Source organism: Delphinapterus leucas, chromosome 2, assembly GCF_059928025.1.
Source record: "Delphinapterus leucas isolate spDelLeu-1000000601 "Yukka" chromosome 2, BTC_Dleu_Yukka2, whole genome shotgun sequence".
Classification (NCBI taxonomy): Eukaryota; Metazoa; Chordata; class Mammalia; order Artiodactyla; family Monodontidae; genus Delphinapterus; species Delphinapterus leucas.
In genome coordinates, this window is record NC_143130.1 from 8,180,353 (window position 1) to 8,202,366 (window position 22,014).

The window sequence follows — 22,014 nt, forward strand, 5'->3', positions numbered from 1 at the left end:
ACCACAAAATATTCTTCTTCTTTTGATTTTTTTTCTCCCAACCGTTTAAGACTTTTTTCTTAAGATTTTTTTCCCAACCATGCTTAGCTCACAGGCCACATAAAAACAAACAGGGCTGGCCAGTGGGTTGTAGTGGGCTGACCCCTGATCCTAAAATATAGTCCCTTCAGCCCAGTTTGATTATTTGTAGAAGGAGACCTCCAGGCCCCTTTTATTTAGGTTTCCCAAGTTCTTGCTATGAAACAGGGGTAGTCCTTTTTCTGGGAGGGGCGATGAAGGTTTATTTATAGCCTTAGCAGGAGACCTTGTAGGTGGCCAATAACTGTTGACCGAATGGATTGAGTGCAACATTTTCAGGATCTAGAAACTATACTTTGTTCTGTTTTTTCTTTGTTAGTTTTTTATGCCTTTCATTTGGTATTGGACTTGAGGCTCTTGGTAAGTGCAGGTTCATATCTATTTACAAAAGGCTCTAAAGCCCCATGAAAAAATGGTTTAATAACCACAGATCCAGTGGATTCCATTGTCCGGTCTACTTACTCTGAAGATACTTTTCCCTGCCTTTTCTTTCACGGGCTCTGAACTCTGCTGTAAATATTATTTATTTTTGAGAGTCCCCTGACAGGATGGAATGTGAGCTGAGAACAGCGTCATCTGGCCCCGCAGATCCTGGGAACGTGGGGCTACAGGGATGGTCAGTGGGGAGGAAGGGCAGGCCTGGCCTCCAGTAACTCATGGCCCCCTCAGGAGCTTGTGGAATCCCAGCTTGTTGGCTGCAGAGAAACAAAGGATCCTGGTTTGGCTTCATTTGTCAAAGTGTTCCCTCGCAGTTTGTTTATAACAGCAGCTGTCTGGGGTGAGAAATAGCCGTCAGGGGAGGAGAGAGGTCAGACACCTTATCCAAAAGGTCAGTTTATCTCCCAGCGTAAAACTCACGTCACAGAAGTTGGGATTCCCTGATAAACACCGTTCTCTGTACAAGCCCACAGTTCGTATGCTTGAGTGGCCCGGAGTTTCGGAACAAGAGAAGTAATCCTTGATTTTTACCTCTTCCCATCCACATCTGGGAAAATCCCCATAACATTTGGTTTGGTGGCCAAACATCGGGCATTTTAGATGTCCCATCCTCATAGTTTAGTATTGTAGAAAGTTGTTTTTGCTCTATTAATGAATGCCGGACTCTATAACCTTAATCGTATTTAACTGAATGGCTTTGACTTATATACACACCCTGTAAACACAGTACATTTTCCTGAGCAGCATTCATAACAGGAGATGTCAACTTAGAGCACCGGGGAAGCGTTTTATACAGCACGTGGTCCAGGGCTTAATTCTGAGATCTTCTAGAATCTAGAGGATCAAATAACCTTTGAAATTAATGGTCGCACACAAAAGGCAAAGTAACTCTTTCATAGCCTGATGATCCTGAATCGCTACCTTCCTAAAAAGCTACTTTGCCCAGGATGCTATTATCCTGTATGTTTACATTTCAGTGAATATATGCAGATTACATTGATGTGGAATGAGTATTAAAAATCTATATATTATGGGAATTCCCTGGCGGTCCAGTGCTTAGGACTCAGCACTTTCACTGCTGTGGCCCGGGTTCAATCCCTGGTCAGGGAACTAAGATCCCGCAAGCCACTCGGTTGGGCCAAAAAAAATCTACATATTAGGGGAGCAAGTTCCTTGATGTACAAGAGGAAAAGGGTTCTTTTTACAAAAGGGAGAAGTCGAAAGTGCTGATATTACTTTAATAGAACGAGAGCTATGTAAGGTCAACCCAGAGCCGTAACTGCTGTTTCTCATGAAACTCACAAGCTGTTCCGTTTCTCCTCTTGGACTCTTTTTTGCTCAGCAGACCCCTGAAGGCTTATTCTTACGTAACCCCCTTTTCTTTCCAGTTAATGGAAATGTTCACTTCCTTGTCTTATTGAGCTTGAAGGATTATTCTCATGTAACCCCCTTTTCTTTCCAGTGAATGGAAATGTTCACTTCCTTGTCTTACTGAGCTTGACAGTGAAATCTTGGGTTCAGTGTTGCTGAAAGAAAATGAGTGAGGTATAGATAGGAAGTATTGTCCATGATAGGAAGCAATATATGTCACCCATGTTCATATTCTAGCATAGACAAATTTGTAAGATATCGTGAAAGGTTGAGGAAATCGTCTTACCTAAAAATATTTTTTCCCTTGTATTGTTTTCCTTAGCAGAGCATGTAGTGATCGCATTTCATTTCCTGGTACAATATGTATGTAAAAAAAAAAAAATGAATGTCCATCAACAATGAGGAAATCAGTGGAGTTGGCATTTCTGTTTAAAACAATTGAATAGCCTCAGAACTGTTCATCATGGCAGCTATATAAGCAAATATTAGGTTGAAAAGGGTCAAAACAGTTCTAAAAACAGAAAGTTCTCCTTTGATAATCACTCCTGAGCATTAGTCAGCTAATACACATTTTCTAGGATTTTATACATACTTTATTCATCATAAACTCTGCAGTGGTTTAAGTGCCGAGCACTGATTTTTCTTATTAAAAAAAAAATTCCTTGTAAAACAGATAGCTAGTGGGAAGCAGCCGCATAGCACAGGGAGATCAGCTCGGTGCTTTGTGTCCACCTAGAGGGGTGGGATAGGGAGGGCGGGAGGGACACGCAAGAGGGAGGAGATATGGGGATATATGTATACGTATAGCTGATTCACTTTTGTTATACGGCAGAAACTAACACAACATTGTAGAGCAATTATACTCCAACAAAGATGTCAAAAAAAAATTCTTTCAAACATTCAGTTACCATAGAAAAATAATACTCTTGTCTTTAAAAAGGTCAATTCAGGGAATACCTAATTTAGTCAACTGAACAAGACATTCAAACTGTATAGTTACATTCTAATTTAATGTAATAGAAGACTTATTAATACCCTGCACTAAGCAAGGTATTATTTAAAGAATTTGATTTTTTTGCTTTTTTTCCCTAAGGGGACCTTAACTGAAAACCCTAGTGGCTAGTCTTCATACTCTGATTTTGAGAATAGCCTCACTTCTTACTTTCTGTCAGCCTTTCTGAAAGGGGGCCACCAAAAAAAAAAAAAAAAGGAGGGAAAATAATCATTTTAACAACATTTTACCAAATCGGTGAATTGATTAAAAATAGTTTATGCTGAGCCACATAAATGCATTCCCAAATCATACTGCCTTTGATATAAAGAATCATCCACAGATTAACAGGGACTAGTAAAAAAACATCTGTTCTGTAGAATTTTTTGCTAACAAGATTTATTGAAACCAGACCTGTAAAGCTTGGTTACCCCAGGCCATCTGTTGGGACCTGGAAATATCTTTGTTCCAGAGAACCGGATGTATTGATGCTGATCATTAAAAGACTTATAAGGACCAGTAAGCAAACAGCACCTGAAAAGGGCTGATATTAAGGAAATCCCATGTAAAGTTCTGTGGGTCACATTTTGCTTACCTGTTAGGCAAAGTTCATCACGTGCTTTAGAGGCGATGGGAGGCTGCCCTCCATCTGCAGGTTGTCTCTTCCAAGGAAACACAGCAACCAACGTCAAAAAAGCAACGCTGTGACTGAATACAGAGGGGTCAGTTTCTGTGACGTCCGTACAAAGTTAAAGGCTGGTGCCAGTGGGAGAATATCTGCTTATCAGAGTTCCAGGGTCAGTAAGAGTCTTACTGTGACCCTGATTTATCAATCTACAGGGTTCCAATTCTGCTTCTTAATAATAATAATAATGCTTTAGAAATAGAGCAACACGTTACTCCATCAACAGAAATGAGTAGCAGGGAAATTGAGTTTTACCTCCATTTTAGAAAAGGAGTTGGAGTATTTATTTGTCCTGAAAAATTCCTTTCAGCTTCCACGGACTGCCTGGTCTTAGGTCTCTAGAAGAGCAGCTAGAAACAAAAAAAAAAAAAAGTGAAGACCTTTTAATATTTCCTCTTCTGTAAACCATGGAACCATGTGTTCACTAAGCCAGAAAGATAAAATGAAATTTCTGTGGGAAAAAAAAAAGTACCCTCTTGATTTTTTTGTTCTTTGTATGAAATCTCGTCTGCCTTTCTTAAGAGCATTTGTGAATTACTGCAAGTGAAACTTGGTTTACTGGTATCTGAAAATTCCCTATTTGTAGGCTTTTGTTGTTTTTTTTTTTTGTCAGACTAGATGATGCCTTTTAGGCAGTCATAGGTTAAAGGAAGAATTTTAGAAGATCAACAGGAAAAGAAGATAAAGGGCTGATTTTCTTCTAAAAGACTTTTTTTGGTAACATAAACATTTGTACAGATTACTATCTTTAAAAAGATGACATTATTTTCTTGCCCTGCTAAGAGACAGCGTTGAAAGTTGATTAATCTCAGGCAGTGGTCTATAAATCACAATTCTGGGCTTCCCTGGTGGCGCAGTGGTTGAGAGTCTGCCTGCCGACGCAGCGGACACGGGTTCGTGCCCCGGTCCGGGAAGATCCCACATGCTGGGGAGCGGCTGGGCCCGTGAACTATGGCCACTGAGCCTGCGCGTCCGGAGCCTGTGCTCCTCAACAGGAGAGGCCACAGCAGTGAGAGGCCCGCGTATCGCAAAAAAAAAAAAAAAAAAAAAAATCACAATTCTGAATCTACTAACATCATTACTTTGCACTTACCTAAGTGGTTTTACTACTGCAAGTCATAGCGAGCTCAGTGTTAAAGCAGTATTAGAGCATTTGATCACTTGCGGTATATTTTCCTACGATGTTTTAATTGGCCTCTTGAAAGAAAACAGCTGATGGGATTATATACTAAGAGAAATCGATTTGCTGAGACTTTTAGATAATTAGTAAAAAAAAAAAAAAATACTCAGACAGCTGTGTTTGGAAGAGTCAGCATTTGGAATACAACTTACATAACCTAATAGTACCTTTAATACCCAAACTTGCAAATTTCCCTATTGGAAAATGACTAGAAAAAAAGTCATCTGTTAAGCTTGAAATACATGCAGCCCAAAGGAGAGTTTTTGTGGGAAGAATTTAAAGTTATATAATTCTTGTATGTTATTTTATTAAAAAAAAAAAGAGAGAGAGAATGGGGTGTGTGATATTTTCCCATGACTTCTAAAAGACTTAGAGGGAGAAGCAGCTGGAATCTTTCATGCCAGCAAGACCTTTTGAAAGGAACAGAATCTGAAATTTTGAAACAAAATGTTCAAGTGGAAATGTTATTACAGAAAGCTTTGTTTTGTGCACAAAAGTCCATTTTACTGAGCTTTTCAAGTGTGTAATTCACAGTTTCCAAGCATAGAAAAGTATTCAGATAGGGTATTTTGCAGGAGAATATTCTTCCAATCCTATGGGAATTGTTTAGATATACCATAAAGGAGGCAATTTTGTATTATGACAGCTTGTCTCGTTTGCTAAATATTTCTTTAATATCAGTATCATATTTTGAGTTGACCTTGGTAATAACAAAAAGGTTCACGGCTATGACATTATGTCTGTTTTTCAGAATTAAGATTTTGACTCAAAAGGATAACATAGAAAATTAAACAGCTTTTTGAGTAGAATTATTGTCTCAAATTGTAGGCTTATAAAAAATTTGTTTTGAATTTTTACAAGTTTACAACTATGTTAGAAACGCAAAAAATGTTTTCTGTCATCCTAGAAAACCAAACTCACTAATCAAGAAAGAAATCTTTACTTAGATAAATTAGCCATTACCATCAGAAATAAAGGCACGTGATTCATAAATGTTGGTAATTTTGCCCCTCCGTACAGGTGGCAAAGTAGTGCGGCATATTTATCCATGATACATGCCCAGAATCCAGAATCCTCTGCTGGAAGAATCTCAGAGGGACCCGCAGGTGCTTCCCTGGTGTCTGCAAATGGTCACACAACTACCAGAGAACCCTCACAAGCATCGTCCTCAGCCACCAGTTCTGTGAGCCTCCCTGTACCCTGAAGGAGAGTATGTGGTAGGGAGGAGATAGCCAAGTGTCCCCATTTTCTTTGCTAGCACATGAAGTTCAACTTGGTTTAAAAAAAAAAAAAAAAAGAAGGAAGAAGGGAAGGGAAGGAGAGAAATTGTTTCCTGCATGGTTATTAAGATAAGCAAAGAAGAGAAAATCTACAGCTCTCCTTACTCATCTGTCTCAGAGTTTTCTAGATGTATTGTACCGTTGAATAAAGTAATACAGATCCACAATGCATCTCTGAAACTTTAGGGTCCAGTGTTTCTGAACCCAGAACTTTGTGGGTTTTAGATGGGTAATGCGGAGTATACTGTAACACCCACAGCAGCGTCTGAGGCAGCTTCTGGAATCCAGTCTGTTCACGCTTCTGCACCGGAATATGGATATTCACACCAAGTGGAAGAGAGAGAGAAAGGTCGAACATTAGGTTCACCACCAAGTTGGTGAGAAGGCTTTATATCTTAGAGATTTTCAGATTTTTGGAATTGCGGGTAACGAGGACCCGTAATACTCTTTTTAACTTATGAAATCCCTCTCTCTGGAGAACTTGACCTTCATGATACACTCATGAAATACGGAGGAGTTAGTAGGATACTAACATCACGTTACTGTCTCTGAGTTTTGTGTTAGTCCTTTTTTGTGACACTAGTGTAACTTTCTGGCTTTAGTGCTCTAGTGTTTTAGTACCAGGACACCTCAAAACCACTGGTTTCAGGAAGAATTCTTCCACACGAAGCCAGTTCTGTCTGCCCCAGGTTTGTCCTGCAAGTTATGGACATCTCATTTAACCCAAAGGGAATCTTCTGAAAAAGCGTTTTGTCATTTTTTTAAAGGAAAACAAGCACCTTGTGGATTTTGCTAATCGTCCTATCAAATTTCATTTTTGCTTTCTTCACTCTATGGTGTCTTGGTTAAATTCGTTCTTCGCTGTTATTCGTGACAGATCCCCTAGTTGACGCATATTGCTCGAAACCTTAGTTTTCCACAGTAGATCATTCAAACTTCCCATGTTTTATGAGCAGGGTAGACAGTAGAACCGTGATCCATCATCTTAAAAACAAAAAACAAAAAAAAAGCAAAAACACCCAAGTCAAAGACTTAACGCGTCATTGAGAGACCAAGTTTTTGCTGGCAGCATTAACCACCACCTAAAAGTTGTGAATAAAATCTGGTTAATATTAAAAATAAGAAGACTTCAGTTTAGCAAGTGATTTTCCAAGAGACCTTTCCTCTTTTGCTAGAAGTGGAAACTGACCGCTGTTTGGAACAAGGAACTGTTTTAGGGTATTTCATAAGTTGGCATTTATCATTTGTCCTGACTCTGGGGGAAATGTCCAAGCAGAAGATCTTGGGAGAGGAAGCTGGGAACTTCTAGCACATTCTTTCAGTTTCAGCTTCCCAAGTCTCTGGAGATAGAGTGACCAGGTCTCCCATTAAGGCAGCTTTGTGATTTGCAGCCAGGGCATGGCCAGATCATCTGACAGGGCTGGCCCCCTCTAAGTCATTACATATGTTTACAGACAGCAGAAAGGCAAATAGGACATTTCTACATAGTTGTCCTTTGGGACGGCTTAAGAGCCCTGGATCCCTTCCAGAACGTAATGGATTTGGATGGGCTTCACGCCTTCGTGATTTCTTGTTGTATTTGTCTGTGTCACCTGGCCCTGGGGGAGCGCTAAAAAAAAAGCCACTGCATCTCCAGCCAGGAAGTCAGACCTGGGACTCTCATCAGGGGTGCTTGTTTGCCAACAAATGAGTGTTTAGTGGGTAAGACAACCTCTGCCTCCTTTAGTTCCTTCCTCCCCCAAATATACTTTAGATGTGATGGGTGTGAGTGAAACCCACACTCGTGCTTCAGCTTAATTGTCTTTCTCACAGTTCCATTCGATAAATGTTCAACCTGTAAGGTGCCACCCTAGGCACCGATGAGTCCGTGAAACAAATCCCTGTGCTCAGGGAGCTTATAGTTAATAAACTATAAGGAAAGATAAGACCCAGAAACTCATCACTGTAGGCTCTCTTGGGTGTTCGGGGACCTGAGTATTTCTTTATGCCTTAATAACATGCAAGTAAAAATTCCAAACTCTGCTTGGGACTTGAATTTTCCTAAACACAAGGAGGTGACCTGTGTGAAAAGCTCCAGTGCTGACCCTTGCCTCCTGACTAAACTTGAACTCTACCAGCCTGGCATGGAAGGTCCTCAAAATCCTATGTCTAATCTGCCATTTATTTGGTCCGCTTAACCCTTCCATACCACCCGTTCTAATTGATCTCTTCAGTTCCTGGCCTCCATACTCTACTGTATTCCACTGAGAAGAAAAATAAGATACCTGTCCTTTTCTCCATGTGGCACCTGCCCCAAAGTCTGCTTTTACAACAGAGCCCACAGGGGCCTTCCTTTCCTCCAAACTTTAGTCTGTTGTTTGAATGGACATGATCCAGTACTGCCCATGTAGTCAGTTCTCTTTTTATTCGCACCTCTCACTCCCTGCACTGAATTGTGAGCAGCTTTTGAATGAGGACTATGGCTTATCCTTTTTTTATGTATCCCTGTAGCAGGGGCTCCATAAATACATTCAACTTATTGATAATTAATCAATAAACCCTTGCCACCTACGTGATAACCATTCAAGGACTTAGATTTATTGATTTCGGGCTTCCCTGGTGGCGCAGCGGTTGGGAGTCCTCCTGCCGATGCAGGGGACAGGGGTTCGTGCCCCGGTCCGGGAGGATCCCACATGCCGCGGAGCGGCTGGGCCCGTGAGCCATGGCCGCTGAGCCTGCGCGTCCAGAGCCTGTGCTCCGCAACGGGAGAGGCCACAGCAGTGAGAGGCCCGCGTACCACAAAAAAAAATAAAATAAAATAGATTTATTGATTTCAACAGTTACAAGTTGAGATTTTCCTTCTGGCTGGTTGTCCAAAGCCAAGATTCACAAACTTCACTGTCACTGTTTCTTAGTTCAGTTGAAAAATCCCCTTTCTGGGAGCAGCTATAAGGTCACATCCATGTGTTTCTTGGTCACCAGGTACATGAACTTGAAGTATGGAAATGGTTTTGCCCACTGGCACTTGGCATCCAGAGGGTAGCTGCTGGTTCCTAGCTGGAGACAGTGTTTCCGGCTGGGCGGGGGCCCACAGAAAGGCATGTGACTGTGGTGGTCCCTCCTTCCTTTGTATTTACCCGTGAGCTCCTGTCTCGTTGCTTTTTAGATGCTACTGCCCAAGGTCCCGGTGGTCAACACCTGCCTTGATTTGCATGAGCAGAACGGAAGCTGCTCCCATAGCCTGGGTTAGAACTGTGTGTAAATGCAGGCTTCACATCAAGGGCCATGAGGCGCTGTGGTGGACCAGTACAGGGAGACACCTTTACACATCCCAAGTGGATTCTGCTGACTGGCTCTGGAGGTAGACATTGGGGGCCAACACCCGGATGTCCCTGTCCCAGCAGGGGTGTGGGTCTGCTGAGCGCCCACAGGGGAGTCAAGCCTCTGAAGCCCCCTGGTTAAATTAGGGGAATTTAAAGTATCTCCCAAACCTGAGATCATGCGAGTCTGAAGGGAAGGAAGAATTTCTGGTCCAGGGACCGGACGGGTAAGACCTCCTCCTAGTGCCTGATAATCCACTTAACACTTTCTGAGTTGTTTCTGGATCATGTCAAAAGCAAATGACAAATGAACTTATATACAAAACAGAAATAGACCCAGACAGAGAAAAAAAAGTTATGGTTACCAAAGGGGAAAGGGGGGCGGATAAATTAGGAGCTGGGGATTAACGGATACACACTACTATATACGAAATAGATAACCAACAAGGACCTACTGTATAAGCACAAGGAACTCTACTCAATATTTTGCAATAACCTATAAGGGAAAAGAATGTGGGAAAAAATATATATATATATATGTAACTGAATCATTTTGCTGTACACCTGAAACTAACACAACATTGTAAATCAACTATACTTCAATCAAAAAAAAAATTTTTTAAAGCAAATGTTATGCATTTGTCATATTTTGGACAACAGTTTCTAGCATGTGGTCAATCCAGGCAAAGAAAACTGGCCTGTGGGTTAGTGAGGGAAACAGCTTAAGGAGAAAACAGTCGAGCTGTCCGTTCTCAAAGCTCACGGCGGGGCCCTCAAGACCTCCCTAAGGTCCCCCCGTGGGGAAACTGGTGACCCTTCTGCCCACATTCCTGCTGCCCGGGGACACTCATCGGTGCCCCCTTGGCATGCAGGGCTTGAAAAGAACCCGCAGGCATCTGAGACGGCTCTGCTCGGCCCTGCCCTCTACAAGGAAAGGCCGCTGGGCTCTGCGTGCTGTGTGTTCTTTTGCGTCTCTGCTAAGTAAATAAGTACAAAGAAAGCACCGCTTTTCACTAAAGGGGAACAGATGCGGGGTCTGAGGACAAGACTGGGCCGGGTCGCCTCGCGTGGTGCTGTGGCTTTCTCCGAGGCTGAGCATGTTTCTGCCATGCTCCCTGTCTGCCCTGTCTTCCAGCAATGAAGTGGTGAGGACGGACTTGAAGAAACTACCAGCACTTCCCACGCAGGCTCTGAAGGAGCACCCCTCCCTGGCTTACTGGTAAGCCCCCTTTCCCTGCATGCCCCAGGCATCCCCCCTCCAGGAGGGAGCCCCTTCTAGGGACGCAGGGGGCTCCTGGCGACTGTCCATCCTCCCCGCCACCACGGGTCCGCCTGGACCCCAATCAGACAGCGACTGCAAACGGTATCGAGTGGCTTGAGTCTTCATGAAACTGTTTTCTGCATTTATTTAAATAACACGAAATGTGTGAGACCTCTTTTCCCTATTTTCTTTCTTTAAAAAACAAAAAAACCTTCTAAAATTTCCCTCTAGATGATTTGCCTCCTTGGAGAGTCTTTCCTGAGCTGCTAGAGTTTCGCTTTGGAATCCTTGTCATTTGATGACAGGATGTGTGGGGTTTTGAGGTGTGGGAGGAGGACAGGGTTTTTTTCTTTGCAGAAGAGAGAGATTGATTCTTTTACTTTCCCACAATGTTTAATATCTCCTGATTTAGCTTCCGTGTAACATTACACCATAGTTCATCTGTCGGGCCCTGAATTACTGATTCTGAATGAATCGGGCACTTGAACGGTTCCCAGGTTGTGGTTCGGGTCACAGTGGAGCGGGGTTTGCATTGCCGGGCAGTGTGTTGAAATACTGTTGGGCTAGCGAGCCCTGACCACTGTCCTTTGAAAGCAAAATGCCGCTCCCCCAGTCATCCTTCTGACTCCTTGACAAAAAGCACTGTGACGGCTTTTATTTAAAAAACAATAATAAGATAAAACAAAAATCGCAGAAGAAGTCAATCTTATTGAATTATAACATATGACTTTTAAGCACTTCTGTAATATGCTTTATGAAGTTGCCAGTTTACTAACATTTCATCCTGTCCAGACACCTTTCCGATCCACAGACTAGTTATTCAGTCATCCGGGTGGCTTTAAGGGATTCCTTTGGCTGGGATGGGGTGCGTCTTGCTGCAGAGGGCATTAGCAGGATGAAACTCCAGTACCTAAATCATTTCTTGCCAAGAGACCAAGTGGTGATGGGGCAGCTGGACGGGAAACAAAAGAGCTGAACCCTGAGGCTGAGAGCTCCCACCGGTGTGCTGGCATCCCCAGTTTCATCTCTCTGAACTGTTTTGTTGCCATTCTTTTTTTGGTTACACAGGTGTCCATAAATAGTGGCTTTAGATCCTTCTAATTTGCCCCCAAAGAACAAAATTGGTTTAACGTGCAAAGACTTTGCACGTGTCAATTTCCAGACTTCCATCCTGGCAGCGTGCACATACGAACACCCCCAGATGGCACTCCTGTTGCCTTGTTCGTGGAACCCAATTGCCCTCTCCCCAATTCCTTATGCTCCCTGGGCCTTACCTTCTCTATCCTCCCAGCAGTTCACTTTCAAGAAACCAATGGTGAAGTAGATGCAAGGAAGTAACTCGAGAAGCTGGTAGATCCTACCTTGTGAAATATATTTGCCGGCGGGGGCTGTAATGTTGCTGGGTTGTCTGGAGTCAGAGTTGCTTTCAGCCTAATCCCTCCCTCAATTATCTCATGTGTTTGTTTCCAAACGTTTTTTACACCCTGTGCTCATTTCAGAGCTATGAACACCTCCTTGCCTCTCCTCTTTCTCTCTCTGGATTTTCTTCTGTTACCTCCACAGTCTGCTCTGTATGCAAACATTATCACCAATACAGAAACTCGTTCCTTCATGCTTATGCTTTCTCTTTTGTCATTATGAACAGCTTCATCCTCATCTGTATCCGTAGCTCTCCTGTCAGAACAGCCCTCTATCTCTGTGACCAGGCCAGCGCTTTCCCCGGGCCTCATTTAGACCCAGAGGTGCCCATGTCACTGTCTAAATGCACTGGGAAGATGGCAGGACCGAGGGAGGGATGGTTTTGAAGCAGGTACCCTCAGCTGCTCTACAGCTCAGCTTATACACAAACAAGCCAGTAGCATGAACCATTCTGATGATGCATTGCTTAAAAAAAAAGTATACACACACACACACACACACATTCACAGATGCAGTGGACAACCTTCAGGCCAAAAGAAGCCACTGGGAGCCCATCCGCCACTAGTCAGGGAAGGCATTACAGCCTAGTGAGCAAAAGCGGTGGGTTTTAGAATCCCAGCCAAGCCTCTGAACTGTGGGGTCATGATAGGCCAGGACGCTCATGTGACTTCTCTGCTGCCTCGATTTCCCATCTCTAAAATGGGACTAACCATATCAGCCAAATTCAGACTGTAATTAAGAGAGGAAATAAAAAGGCACAGAATGCAATTAGGAAGTAGGGGAATGGTGCATAATAATGCTGAGTCATCACATAATAATCCTTTCTGCTCATTTCCCCCAAGCGTTCAACAAGCTTGGACTTCTCACCCCACGTGATTTCTCTATCGGGGAGGCATCCGAGGCACAAAGTGCCCAGGGCCACAGGACAAGGCAGCATCAGGGCCCCGACCTGGATTCTCTTGAGCGCCTCTACTGCAAATGCGGGACCACTCATACCGCCCATACAAGGTGTGAAGGGACATCTTCCCCTCACAGGCCGACGGCTCCTCCGAGACAGGGAGCCCTGTGGCCATCGCCTTGTTTCGGGGCTCCTTGTCTGCAGAGATGGACCAGCCATCCCGTGCCTGGCGCGCGGTCAGCCTCGGTCATTTGCCTTTTTCCTTCATGGAACACCATGTCCTCCAAATGTGTTTTGGGATCCCGTTTCCTCTGCCTCATGGGTCTCTGGTGATAATCCCGTTTAGTCCGCCCCAAGCATCTGGGGTAGTTGGTGCATGTGAGTCATCTGTCAAAGCCTGGAGAGGGGCAGGAACGGGGCTGGGGCTGGGGTGGGTCTCAGGCGGCTCTTGTCACACGCCAGCCTATGGAGTTTCCACTGGGGCAGAAGAGGTGGGAAAAGCCGAGGAAGAAGGAGGATACTGTGGCCTCGCGGTGGGTCTCAGACAGCAGGAGAAACCAGGCGAGGCAGGGTGACCGATCCCCACAGCTGTCAGGCACGGTGAGACCCCCAGGCTTGGACCAGTTTGTGAACAGCTGAACAGCTGCCAGCAGGTGTCGCTGACACGGCTGGTGTTCGTCCCCGCGCCATGCGCATGTTCACAGCCACGGCACTGTGTTAAGTTCCGTCTTCCCTCCTCAGCCCAGGGAACCAGGGACCCTCTTTGCAGCTCTGTACCAAGGAAGCAGGCCTGTAGCTATGCTGCGTGGCTGGACCCCCGACCTAGAAGTCCACCTCCCCAGATGCCACGTCGTGTGGCAACCCAGCTGTTGAATCAGTGGCTGTCTGGGGAGGAAGCTGGAAGGGTAACCCCAGAACGGCCTGACACGACTCTGATGCTCTGGGAGGCTGGTGTCGACCCCAGAGAGGACGTTTCTGGAGAATCCTCTGTCAGGAGAGGGCTTTGTCCCCCTCCGCATAGAACTTCCGTGGTGTGTGGGAGCCAAGGAGAAACACGGCTGCGGCTGCCCCTTTCTGAACAGAGGTGCCCGGACCCCATAGACACGACCCTCAACTAGACCAAGGCCCCTCCTAGGCAGCCATTCCCCATCCGGGGCATTAGAGAAGACACTTTCCCGTGAGGGGCCAGCCTTATGTGCGTCAAATTTCAGAATACTAAAGTGAAGGGAGATTCATGGAAGCTTGGGAGAGTAACTAGACGATAACTAAATGACCCCCAAGTACTAGGTGATGAACACATAGAATGTGTGACCGCCCCCCAGAAGTGGCCTCGCTGACAAAGAAAGAGGGGGGTGAAAGAAGGCTTTCGATCAGTTCCGGGGTACTAAATGAATAATAGCTCGTAAAGGTCAACCTAGGAGGTCTCGAGTGTTCGTCCCTGGGGTCGCCTCCTTCTCATGGAGTCCACGGGCCAGCGGGGAGGAACGTGAGGCCGAGGCGTGAGGTGGAAGGCCGTGCGGCCCAGTCCCAGAGGCCAGGCCTTTGGCCTTGACCCCTCAGCAGGTGGGATGTGCTTCCCCTGGGATTCCCAAGGTTGCTCCTGAGCTTCCAAAGGCGGCGGGGCTTGGGGTCACTTCCCAGAGGGGCCCCTGCCGCCGTCCGCCCCGTTGCAGGAGGGTGTGGCCTGCATTGCCCCTCGAGGAGTGAGCTGGCCTCTTGCTGTGTTAGAACTGAGGTTTCAGAAGGTACCAGGGTGCCCCTCTGATTTCTGCCTCCTTCTTATCTCGCCAGCACACCTCTGGGCCTTTTGTTGCTTCACGGTCTGTGTTAACCGGCCCCAGATTCCAGAACTTTCCCCTCCTCCTTGGACACCCTCAAGCCTGCCTGCTAACTCGGGGTGGGGAGGCCGTGGACGTCCTGTCAGAGTCCACGCCTGCCCACCCCACCCCGGAGGCCCTGTGCCGACGGGATGCAAGAGCGGAGGAAGGGGAGGGGGACCCGAGGGAGGTCGGCCGGAGCATCCACGCGCACCTCCGGCCAGTAGCCCTCTTCCTGTCTCCTGTCCCGTGTCCCTGCCCGCTGGCCCGCACGCTCCCCACTTCGTCCTCTGCTCCCACAGTCTCATTTCTTACGAGGAGCCAACCCCGGGCTCTCCTTTTACTGATGATAAGCCCAAGACAAAGAGAATGCGAGTCCTCTGAGGGGAAAACAGAAGTTTGGGTACACCCTTAGCCCTAGGCATCTCATTTGGGCTGCGTTCGGACATGCTGCTTTCAGGACAAATCATTTTTCCAGGAGCTCTCGGCTCCTTGGAGCTTGTCATGAGGATGCTGGGGCTCACAGATCTCTCCGTGAGCGGAGAGCGGGGCCGTCGCCCTGGGGACTGAGAGACTCCTTTCCTCTCGTTCTAGCGAGGACCGGGTCATCGAGCACTACAAGAAACTGAACGGCCAGACCAGAGGCCAAGCCATTGTCAAGTAAGTGCCCCCCAGCCCACAGTGCTGCTGAGGCCATGTGTGTGTTCACATAGTGTATGTCAGGGCTGTTCAGTTCTGCTGGGAGAGACGTAGCTCCGGGGGCAGGTGGTTCCATGTATCTTTCACGTAAATGATTACTCTAAGAACTTTATCACGTGCACACACACACACCAATATGTATACGATTCCACTTCTGCCGAATAACCAGGTGTGTGTGTTGTGTTGTCTTCCCAGCTACATGAGCATCGTGGAGTCTCTCCCAACCTACGGGGTTCACTATTACGCAGTGAAGGTAAGTGAACTCATTTGGTGAAAGTTGCCACCATGCCCTAAAAAAAAAGTTCTCATTTTTTTTTCTTTTTAATCTTACTGAAGATTTTTGGGGGAGTGGGGAGGACTTGGACAGGAAGATCACATGCTAGGGGGCGTTGGGACAATGGAACTCCCCCCCCACCCAGTGTAGTGAGACTTGATTCGGGTTCTCTGCAAAACTCACTTGCCTTTTTGTGAAGTGGGTGTGGTAAATGCCTACTTCTTCATTCTCAGAAGAATACTGGAGATCAGGGCTGCAGAGCCTCTCAGTAGGAAAATTCCATCTAAGCACAAAGAACAAAGACTTTAAGCAGAATCAACAGTATTTTTCTTGGTGGTCAAATGCCACGTAGGCAACTTAATAGGAGAAGTGGGACTATATGGGCTGACAAATCGACAGGCTCTGTTTTCTTAAAGAAGGAGTAAGTCCAGTGTAACACAGGCCCCCTTCTAAATTCTCTTGCGTTTTATCCATAATGTCCCAGACTGGGATCTCCTCTTCGAAATAATAGGTAATGATGTCCTCACGCACCCTTTTCTATCCTGAGAAAGGATAACTTCTTTTCCTTCGTTTACCCCAATGTGAAGTTTATCAAAGTCATTGCCCAAAGTCCAGACAAAAAGAGCAGAAAACACTTCTGAACTCAAGACAGTCCCACCAACCAACCCGAGATTCCATGCTCTTCCACCAGTTTCCTACCCCGTGTTTCCACCCAACTATATATATATATTTTTTAAAATATTTTCAGGTGGAGTTTTATTTATTTTTTAATTTATTTAGTTTTGGCCGCGTTGGGTCTTCGTTGCTGCGCACGGGCTTTCTCTAGTTGCGGCGAGCGGGGGCTACTCTTCGTTGCGGTGCGCGGGCTTCTCATTGCGGTGGCTTCTCTTGTTGCAGAGCACGGGCTCTAGGCACGCGGGCTTCAGTAGTTGTGGCGCACGGGCTCAGTAGTTGTGGCGCACGGGCTTAGTTGCTCTGCGGCATGTGGGATCTTCCCGGACCAGGGCTCGAACCCGTGTCCCCCGCATCGGCAGATGGATTATTAACCACTGTGCCACCAGGGAAGCCCCCGACTATATCTTTAATTCCTTTAGACCAGAACATAACACCGTGTCTCATTCATTGTTGTGTCGCCCACGGCAGTTTGCACGGCACTTTGCGCGTCCTTGGTACGCATTTTAACGTAATGGCCCGTATCTTCCTCTAAACTGCAGCCTTTTGATGGCAAAGACTGTTGCACTCTGTTATATTTCCCCAGAACCCAGTGGAGTGCCTGGCACTTAGTAGATACCCAGTAAATATTTACCAAGTACCATTATTGAGAATTGAATTGAGTAGTTGGATGTACACATTTCCGTGACGGGAACAAGTGGCAGAATGATATTTGCAGAGCTCAGTTATGAGGCATGTACGGGGACTCCAGTCCCACCCAGCAGCTCAGCCCGGGATCTCTCAGAGCCTGCAGTGGTTCAGTTCTTGCTGATGTCCTTCCAGCACGCTTCCCACCAATGGAAGCTATTCATCCCTCTTCGGCATGAGGCACAGACCTCATAGAAGCATCACAGCCATCCCTGCCCTGCTTAAGCCCCATCTATAGTCTGTCATGAGAAGTGTGACCTGGCCTCCTGGGCTATCTTCTGTCACACATGAGAAGGATGGATCCTCTAAGGAGACTTATCCCCCGTACAGCTGGCTGTGCCCTGGGATGTGGCCACTGAAGCCAGTGGGCAGTCAGCTCCCCAAAAGGAAATGGAATTGATCATGAAAAGAGGCTCAAAATCCCCCTTTCTGGCTGCCAGGGTTCAACTCTTACACTGCTAGTGAGAGTTTGGAGCCCGTGTCCATTTTGCCATCTTGCTACCAAAAAGGAAACAGAAGGGTCCAGCAGTAGTCCTGACATTATTACAAGAGGCGTGTCACAGAAATCAAACTGCGAGTCTCTCCCTGAGTTGTGGAGATATTCGACGGTGATGTTTAGCAAAGGGGTCTGCATTCGGGAGTGGGAGCCAGGAACGCGAGAATCTCCGACTCCATTCCATTCTCTGATTGGCTGTTTGTTCTTAGCTTGACCTCACCTCCGTCGCTCGTAATTAAAGTAGAGATTATGAGGGCTTCCCTGGTGGCGCAGTGGTTGAGAGTCCACCTGCCAATGCAGGGGACATGGGTTTGTGCCCCAGTCCGGGAAGATCCCACATGCTGCGGAGCGGCTGGGCCCGTGAGCCATGGCCACTGAGCCTGCGCGTCCGGAGCCTGTGCTCCGCAACGGGAGAGGCCACAACAGTGAGAGGCCCGTGTACCACACACAAAAAAAACAGAGATTATGAAATTTGCTTCTCCAGCTACCCCACGGAAGTTTTCTAGATGCTGGAAGACTGTTGAGATGGCTTGAGACAGCTAGATGGGAAGGCTTTGAGATGAAACCTCATCTGGTCTTTTACTTGCTTAAACCTGCGTTCCATTTCCTCCTCAGCCCTAGAACTTGACAGAAAGGCAACCTCTGATATGCATGCTTTCTGCCTTCCAATCAAACCTTAGACATATGCTCCTTTGCAGCTTGTTAGAGGCCAGAAGCAGACATTGTGATTTTCCAAGTGCCAAGTGTGCCTGTGTGTTTGGCTTTTGGAATCTCCAGACGTGAGTGATTGCTCTCCTATCTATTTGGAGAAAGAGCCTAATTAACTATATCGAGACTCACTGTTTGGTGGCCTTGTAAATTTCACAATGCCGCATCTCACGGTGTGATGAGAGCTCTTTTACCTCGACAAACTGAAATAGCAGTCGCCTTCATCTCTCCTCTTGTTCTGTTCTCTGAAACCATTGCAGTCACCCGGGCGCTTTCCAGAGACAGGGGTTTATACCTTTAAAGAAATTCAGAAACTTTCCTAAAAATTCAAAATGTATTTCCTCTGCCCTTTACCTTTGTGCTTACCTTGAACTAACTCTTGCCCCACATATATTTGAAAATGCTGAAGCCAACTGTGAGTTTTCAAGACATCCACCATGGGGTATGTTAGATCATTCACGCATGTGGCAATTAGGACAAATCCAGGGAAAGGCTGTTTGATATGCCCACTGTCAATTCCTAGCATTTGGGAGCTTCCAGTTAACAGTCTTGAATGTAGATTTACAACTTACAATCTGGGGAGCCAGAGGTCTCTGTTAGAGGAATAAAGATGGTGTTGGTGTTTTTAATTCAGTTCCCAGAGTGTCAAAGCTTCAATTTTGCTACCCCAGTCCTGCCAGATAGCCACTGTCTTCATGAGGTGAACAGGATGCACACCTTATGAGCACCTGCCTACCCTGCACTGCCACTGGCCTGCTGGGGGGAAGGGGAGGGTCTTGAGTAGAGTAGGACGCAACCTTTGCATGATTCCTTTGTCTATTAAATTAGAGGAGTCCTTAATAAGAACCTGCTGTATAGCACAGGGAACTCTGCTCAATCCTCTGTAATGGCCTATATGGGAAAAGAAGCTACAAAAAAAAAAAAGTGGATATATGTATATGTATAACTGATTCACTTTGCTGTACCCCGAAAACTAACACAACATTGTAAATCAACTATACTCCAATAAAACTTTTAAAATAAATAAATTTATTCAAATAGGGGAAAACAGTGATATAGAAAACTTGAGCTAGTTTTGAGAGCATTTCCACTGTTCTGGTAGGAATAAAATAAATATGCATGTATGAGCTACAAGATTTTTAAAATAAAATAAAATTAGAGGAGTCTTAAATGCATATTACTAAGTGAAAGAAGCCAATCTGGAAAGGCTGAGTATTGGATGATTCCAACTATATGACCTCCTGGAAAAGGCAAAAGTGGTTGCCAGAAGCTGGGATGAATAGGCAGAGCACAGAGTATTTTTAGAGCCATGAAAATAGTCTGTGTGACACTACGTATGTGATGGATACGTGCCCTTATACGTTTGTCCAAACGCGTAGAATGTACATCACCAAGAGTGATCCCTAAGGTAAACTATGGACTTTGGGTGGTTAAGACGGGTGAGTGTAGGTTCCTCATTGGCAACACAGGTACCACTCTGGTGCAGGATGTTCTTCACGGGGGAGGCTACACATGTGTAGGGATGGGAGTACATGGGAAACTCCTGTACCTTCCCCTCAATTTTGCTGTGAACCTAAAAGTGCTCTAAAAAAAATTAAATGTTTTAAGACAAAATTTTCAGAGGAGTCAGCTTCCATAGTCTCTATGGTTCCTTCCAGCTCTGACAGTCGATGACAGTTTCTCGGCCCAGAAGGTCATTCTGTTAGAATGTTCAGCATCTCTCAGATTTTCCCTGTTGGTAGGTGAGGGGCCCAGCTCTGAAAACCTAAAGTCTTAGAAGGAGAACAAAGAACAAGGCATCCGCTTCTTACTCAGAAACGGGGAAAGGACCCCAGCTGGTTAGGAGCAGAGCTGGGTCCCCAACCCAGGGCACTTACTAAGTCACTTTACCAAGCATCCTTTGATGACAGGGCATACCCGTTAAGGTAAGGCACAGCGAGGTGGGCTCCGTCCACTTCAAGGAATTTGCATTTCCCTTTGTCTTCAGGTGAACCAGGAGATCTCTTGGTTCCTTTCTCTCTTGTCTGGTCCCATGCTTACCCGTACTCCTTTTGATGTTCTAGGACAAGCAGGGGATACCGTGGTGGCTGGGACTGAGCTACAAAGGCATCTTCCAGTATGACTACCACGATAAAGTCAAGCCCAGGAAGGTAAGCGTGCTCTCCTTTGTGGGAGGATGGCACTCAGGTGGAGGGAGACACAGGCAGAGAAGTGAGGAAAAATGTTACCCCGTGCAGCCTCAGGGCCTCTGGGCCCCCCGGTCTCCTGCTCATTTTGGGTGTATGCAAACTCCTCCACAGTCATCCAGCCTGTGTTCCCTGGGGAAGTATTTTTCCTCCCCATCACTAAGGAAATGGAAGCTGTTAAAATTATTTAAGGTAAGAAGACTAGATCAGCTCACCCAGGGCAGATGGACCAGAGGGCTTTGAGAGACTGTCCTGTTCCTTCCTTTCCTGGGGTGCTGTGTGCTTGAGAACATGGGGGAGCATGTCTCTTGCATCCCAAGGCTAATCTGAGTTTTCCCAAAGGTTTGTTTTTGTTTTTCTGTTTCTTGTTTTTTGGACGAGGGGAACTAAAAGAAGAGATTGTAGGCCAAAAAGAGGTGAAAACTAAAGAAGCATGAGAGGCTTTCCTGCAAATCCAGTAGATATTTTCTGGCATATTAGAAGTGATCAGAAATCTGGAAGAAATAAGGTCATTTGCCAAAAAAGAAAGGGAAGCAGAAAGGAGTCTGCAAACTCACAGTGAAGCCAAAACAGAATGTTTGAAGAGGACACAGGGCTTGAATTTTCTCTGTTTTCGTTTCCACACATTTTTTAGACCAGAACAAATTGAAAAATTATAATGGAAAAATACCTCTGAGGTGAGAGCTGTCATTCAACTCCTCCGGCAGAGAAAAATGGGGAGACGGTATGCGCTTCAGACCCTGAAATACATATTAAAAGTTTATCAAAACCACACTTGCTTTCGGAGGGAGAAAGCAATATAGGGTCATTATGTTATTGCATAATGCCTTCCAAGCTTCTTTATCCACGAACAGGATTGAAATCCACACTACATATCCGAGCTTATTGTAGTCTATCCAGTTAACATCTGCCTTCAGCCAGTTTCTTTAGTAAATTGATAGAAAAAAAAATGGCCCTGTGTTGAGGAGGATTTTCACTCAGTTGATGAGTCACTCAGTTAAGATCTTGAGCATATGATGGAGGGATTCTTCCTTGGGGACAGTTCAGTAGGAATCTGGCTGTTTCGGGGACCATTGTTTCGTGACTGTTTCCAAAACCCCTCCAGTTTCCTGCTGTAGGACGTGATTTGGACTCTGCGTTCTTATTTTCTCCCTCTTTGTTTTTCTCAGTCACTGGGTCTGTACTTCTTCCACGCTCTCTTTCTGTTTCCTCTCTGCCTCTTTCCCTTATGACCTTTGTAAGTTTCTGTGCTTTTTCTTCTCTCTTTACTCCTTCCTTCTTCTTACATCCACCGTCCCCTCTCCAACTTGCTTGGCCATTTTTTTCTGCTGCAAGAGCCAAGGATACTCCTGGATCGTTTAACCCAGTCCTGGTTACAATGTATCCAGCTCTTGGCTGCCCACACTGGTGGAGACCAAGGCCAGCTTGGACGATTGGGGTCTACAGTGGAGTTCATTAAAATCCCACAGTTGAATTCTTCTCTCCCTCTGAATGTTTTTGAAAAACGTGCTTACACGTATCGGTATGTGTTCAGTTTCATTTATTAATATGTTTAAGCTCGCTTTGTTTCTCTAA

At 45.7% G+C, this 22,014-nt stretch overlaps 1 protein-coding gene across 2 annotated transcripts in view; it reads left to right on the top strand.

The window, feature by feature from the left end:
- Positions 1-22,014, top strand: part of FRMD4A (FERM domain containing 4A) — a 623,578-nt gene that overhangs the window by 514,524 nt on the left and 87,040 nt on the right. For both annotated transcript variants that reach the window (XM_089906385.1, XM_022580547.3), the window contains exons 8-11: positions 10,458-10,541; positions 15,312-15,377; positions 15,612-15,669; positions 20,317-20,403. In XM_089906385.1, the coding sequence (XP_089762511.1) occupies positions 10,458-10,541; positions 15,312-15,377; positions 15,612-15,669; positions 20,317-20,403 (295 nt within the window). The remainder of the gene's footprint in view (positions 1-10,457; positions 10,542-15,311; positions 15,378-15,611; positions 15,670-20,316; positions 20,404-22,014) is intronic.